The sequence below is a fragment of the Rhagoletis zephyria genome, unplaced genomic scaffold (assembly GCF_001687245.7).
Source record: "Rhagoletis zephyria isolate East Lansing unplaced genomic scaffold, Rhagoletis_zephyria_1.1 Rzeph_scaffold_00803, whole genome shotgun sequence".
Taxonomy (NCBI): Eukaryota; Metazoa; Arthropoda; class Insecta; order Diptera; family Tephritidae; genus Rhagoletis; species Rhagoletis zephyria.
Window position 1 is genome coordinate 96,707 of NW_016157887.1, and position 5,610 is coordinate 102,316.

The 5,610-nt window shown below is 33.3% G+C and overlaps 1 protein-coding gene across 1 annotated transcript; it reads left to right on the forward strand.

The window, feature by feature from the left end:
• The first annotated feature begins 2,755 nt into the window (after nucleotides 1-2,755).
• Nucleotides 2,756-3,754, forward strand: LOC108361594 (uncharacterized). Its single transcript, XM_017614235.1, has 2 exons — nucleotides 2,756-3,007; nucleotides 3,068-3,754. The coding sequence occupies exons 1-2, from the start codon at nucleotides 2,857-2,859 to the stop codon at nucleotides 3,295-3,297; spliced, it is 381 nt and encodes a 126-aa protein (XP_017469724.1). The 5' UTR covers nucleotides 2,756-2,856; the 3' UTR covers nucleotides 3,298-3,754.
• The last annotated feature ends 1,856 nt before the right edge of the window (nucleotides 3,755-5,610 follow it).

A 5,610-nucleotide genomic window follows, 5' to 3' on the forward strand; every position in this document is an offset into this window, starting at 1 on the left:
ATCTAGCCGGTCGGCCCAAAAAGTTCTGGCAATAGTCAACGATAGCCAGAGCGCAAAAAATTTAATACGGTTTCGTTCGCGCACAAAATACATTGATGTGCGCCATCATCCGGTACGAGTCCGGACTAGTCAGAATTAGGCAGATTTTACTGGATCCCGTACTCGGTTCCCTGGCAATTGAGATGACAAAAAAGATAATTAATAAGGTCCTCTCTGTCAGAAGTTACCAGTTTTAGTCCGAAGATTTTTTGCTGGTAAATGTCAAACGACCAGCTGTAGATTGTTTGACACAGTATTGCCATATAAAAACTACCAGATTCCTCAAAAACAAATGAAAAACCCGCAAAATCTGAACAAATTACTCAAACTTTTCTTATTGCAGATAAGAGTATTTTACACTACATCCTATTTACAGTGCTGTATGAGCGGGCAAAAATCAAAAAAATTGTTGTCACGTATGTCAACGTGTTTGGTATCGTTGGAAAGGAAATTTATCCTAGATTAAGGATCTGGACTTAGTTTTTGTTTTTATCTCATAAGGTTCTCACAAAAACCTCTTAAAGTTGTGTGTTTTTTATATATCTTTCTTTTATGAAAATGCCTTTAGCTGGAGTCTTTAAAAAAAAAATTGCTAAAAATACAATTTATCATACTTTATCTTAAGACACAATTTTTCTAATTAGAAAATCTGTAAGGAAACCACTCTATAGAGCTTTTTAAAAAATATTGAGTTTTCTGGCTGGAATGGCCTATTTGCTACACCCTAAGATTTGTTGCAGAAAATTTAAAAAATTCCTAAGTTTACAAAGGGATAAAAAAAAAATATGTAAAAGTATGTTTTTTTTTATTCTTTTATTTGAAAGAAGGGGCATTTTTCTTTGAAATAAAAAAAAAATCTGCAGACTCATTGCGCTTTTCGAAGAAAATCGTTTTTTTTAAGGTTATAAAATAAACTTTTGCAAAAAAAAAATTTCACTGATTACAGTTACCACAGTATTTTCCATTACTTAAATGCCAAAACATTCTTTAAAAATAGTAAAGTTTATTACTGTAGACACACGCGGTAGTGTTCTGTGCTGTGTAGTGAAGCGTAAAATAGTGAAAAAACTAATATTAATATGAATTCAATTATAAAAAACTCAATTTTAGCTGATATCTGGATTTCTACTCGTCCATCAGATAGAGTGTCTGCATTATCTGCATTTTTTGAAGACAAATTAATACACGCTAAATGCGACAAAGCACTTTTGAATCAAAAAATAAAACTTTTTAATAGTGAGATGAAAAATAAGTGGAATTATAGTGGCCGCAAAAGAAGCGCTTTTGAAAAAACATATTCTAAATGGCTAAATTGGACATTCCTTTCCCTTCCGGATTCCAATGGAAATAAGGATAAATGTGCTGAACGGGGAAGACCTTCTAAAGAAGAATTTTGCGAAGCTTCACGGAGAACAAAAAAACGAAGGGTAGAGCATTTGTTGAAAAACTATTCCATCGAAGAGCTCGAGTATGCTCTGAAAAAAATGAAAAAAGCAAGCAAAGTTGAATGTTTTGAAAGTAGTACCGAAGGTTTGCCCATATCTGATTCACTCGCACTATACATAGATCTGAACTTATCAGATCGTAAATATAATAGTTTACGTGCAAAAATAAACCGGTTGCATAAAGATTGTATACCGAGCTTAAACGCATTGCAAACAAAAAAACAAACTTTGCTGCCAACGATTAAATCGACTGAATATTCAGCCGAAGTTGATCTGAAATCATTATTGCTGAAAACAACGCAAAGTATTTTAGAACTAAGCCCAGATAATGGTGACATAACCAAAGCTTCTTTGGTTTGTAAGTGGGGCATGGATGGAAGTTCGGGGCATAGCCGCTATAAGCAAAATTTTGGTGACGACAAATTAACGGATGAGTTTATGTTCATCATTGCGCTAGTCCCTCTGAGGTAACAAAAAATTATCTAATATGTCTTCCAAAAACATTCAATAGCCTTTAAAAATAAATTCGAGTTTAGATCAGTAAATGGCATTTTAATTTACATTGACAACTTTTTACAGTATTATTTTGCAAAAGGCTGGTCTGAATTAATTAATTTACTCGATTAGCTATTTTGCGATATGACGGTCTTATATCTTTTCGACAAGCCATATAAGTTATTAAAAAATAAATATTTTTTCCAGGTTAATTGATTTGTCATCCAACAAAAATATATGGACCAATAACAAATGCTCATCGTCTTTTTATTGTCGTCCAATTAAGTTTAGTTTCAAGAAGGAAAACCGCGAACTAGTTCTATTCGAATATAATGATATGTCGAGAAAAATTGAGAACTTAGAAGATGATGTTGTAATACGAAACGGAAAAGGGATTCAAGTTTCTTATCAAATGCATTGCACCATGATTGATGGATCTGTTGCCAATATTTTGACTGGCACTAATGCTTCCAGTAACTGTTTTATTTGCCATGCCAAACCGACCGAAATGAATGTTACTAATTTTACAAAAGTACCAATCGCTAATCATTACAAGTATGGGTTGTCTACACTGCATGCTTGGATTAGATGTTTTGAGTGTTTACTCCACATCGCATACCGTTTAACATTTAAATGCTGGCAAGTTCGCAAAGAAAACAAAGACGCCTTTTCTGCGAATAAAGTTAGGATTCAAAATGAGTTTAGGACAAGATTAGGCTTAATAGTGGACCAAGTAAAGACTGGATTTGGAACAACTAATGATGGCAACACAGCTCGCAAATTTTTTTTAAATGCAGAAGTGGCATCAGAAATTACCGGCATTAATAAAGAGCTAATTCAAAATTTTTCAATAATACTGCGATTAATATCGTGTGGAATGCGTATTAATATCGACGCGTTTAGAGAGCTCCTTATAAGGACAAGAACAATGTATTTGACTGAATACGAATGGTACTACATGCCTAGCAGCGTGCATAAAATATTGATGCATGGGTGTGAGGTTATTGAGTATTTCGATCTACCAATTGGTAAGAAAATCGATTTGTTGCTATTCGGCATTTTTTACTACTACGAATTTATTCCCACAGGCAATTTTTCAGAGGAAGCTCTGGAAGCTTTACATAAACACATACGTATCGTACGATATGATCATACACGTAAAACTGCTCGGGAGCATACAAACAGAGACTTGATGTCATACTTAACAATATCATCAGATCCTGAAGTAGTTTTTAAAAGGAGTGCTATCCCAAACAAAAATGCAGTTTATACAATGGACGAGCTGGAAGAGTATTTAGTCGATGCTGAAGAAACTTAAAAGTAATAAGTACCCTTCAGTCAACTCAATTAGTTTTATACTAATCAAATACTAGTCAGCCACACGGCCTCAACTAGTTCGAGTTCTGTAATTTTTCCATATAAGCAACTGGTATTTTTAACACGGCGATGTCCTACGAGATGGCAATTGTCCTCTTCTGCATCAGCACTATACCAGTTGGCATACTAGTCAGCCTCTGCATCAGCAATATATCAGTTGACATACTAGTCAATATATACATCAATATCATACCATTTAAGATACTAGTTCGTATATACGTCATGATCGTACCTGTTGGCATACTAGTCATTATATACATCAGAATCATAGTAGTTGACATACTACTCAGTCTATGCGCCAGAACATACTAGTCAGTATGCACGTCAAGATCCTACCACTTGTCATACTAGTCCACGAATTTGACATTCATTCCAGTTGGTATACTATGGGATGGGATTTTTCTGATTAGTATGATATCTAGTATAGATTACACTTTTTCTGACTAGTATGATTTCAACCCGAAATTCATGAATGAATTCATGTATGAATACACCACAAAATTCATGTATGAATACACCACAATTCATGTATGAATACACCACAAAATATATAGTCAATGAACTAGTGTGTTTGCTGAGTAGTTTGGAATTTGACTGCATGATGACTTTAATTTTTCAATAAACGGCGTTAGATAAAACAAATAATTTTTGATTCAGTATTTTGCAACAACTCTTGTTCGTGCGAAGTAACTAATAAAAAGGAAAACAAAATTATATTTGTCTTTTGAGTATTTAATGTCGTCTTGAATGAATCAAATTTTTTAAGCGTGTGACATCCACACCAAAAGATATAATCAATTTAAAAAAACATTTTGTAGTCAAAAAGGACCAAAATGAAAGTAGCTGCCATTCCTAGAGGGTTTGCGTAAGAGAGATATAGGGAATCTTATTTGCCATGAATTAAGCCATAGAATGAAGCCTTGAAGTCTTTAATATTATTAGGAAAACGCCCTGTATAAATAATAAAATAACTACTCAGTATTGGAACTACTTCTGAATATCAAATTTTGCAGTTTCAATCTCAGTTTCCATGAAAAATGTAAGAACTAGGTAAAAAAAAAAAATTGATTTTTGAAATCTCCGTACTCTAATCCACCAAGAAACGAATTTTTACTCAAATCCGTCCATTATTCTATTTTTGCCCACTTTTTATATGGAGACACAGCACTGTGAGGCACTTAGAATAAAAATAATTACATTCTCCAATTCAATGGTACATTTTTTTTGCGGCTCAAACAAAATATCACCGTTATTTTTTATGCCTTGATTTGTATATTATATTGCTGCAACTATATCAGTGCTCAATCCGGTTCTTAAGTCAGTCCTACACATTTTTAAACTACTAAATATACGTTCTACTAAACCATTAGAAAAGGGCTATATTAGTAATGCAGATATTTTTTTAACTGGGAAACTTATATGAACCTGAAGAATCAGTATTAATATTCTTATGATCGAACAATGCGTGTTCTCTCATTCAAAATAAGTTGAAAATATAACGATGGAGTGCAAAAAATTATTGATGACATTTTGAGGAGATGTGGTGGTCTCCGAAATACATAGCTGCTATAACTTCTACCGCTTAGACATTAAGGGTATTCATCAAACCTTATAAATGCATTGTAAACCGTATAAACTTATAATTGTGTAAACCTTATAAATGAACTGTCAAAATTTGTATGGAAACTCGTTTACACATTTCTGATAAATTTATCCAGCGATTTCACTGAATAAACTTGATAAACTGAAGACAATGCAACTCTGTCGCAACTCTAGCTATGTTTTCTTAGGCAATAATCGGGATCCGCATACAAATTTTGCACGCAAATTCAACAACGATATGATCCTGATAGAGATCTGGTTCAATTATTATCCCGTCTGTTTGTTTTGTTTCACTGATAATTCGCAAAGTTTGGTAGCCGTGACAAATGAATTCATACACAAACAGACATTCTGCCATTGTTTCTTATAACTTGCTTCAAATAAATAGCCTTTATGTTATATGTACATTTATTTAAATAGATATCTCGTAAATATAATTTTTTCCAATTTAGTGAGGTAGTTTCTATAATTTCTTTATCCCCGTGCTAGTAGTATAAAGTTAGTGACACTGCGCTCTATAACCAAAGAAAACACGACTATTGTCGCATGTGTAAACGAAAAGAGAGTGTGGGTCGTTCATGTAACAGATTGCGTAAACTTATAAGATTATCTGCTTGATAAAGTTATCGGTTTAGATGAATACCACTATTGT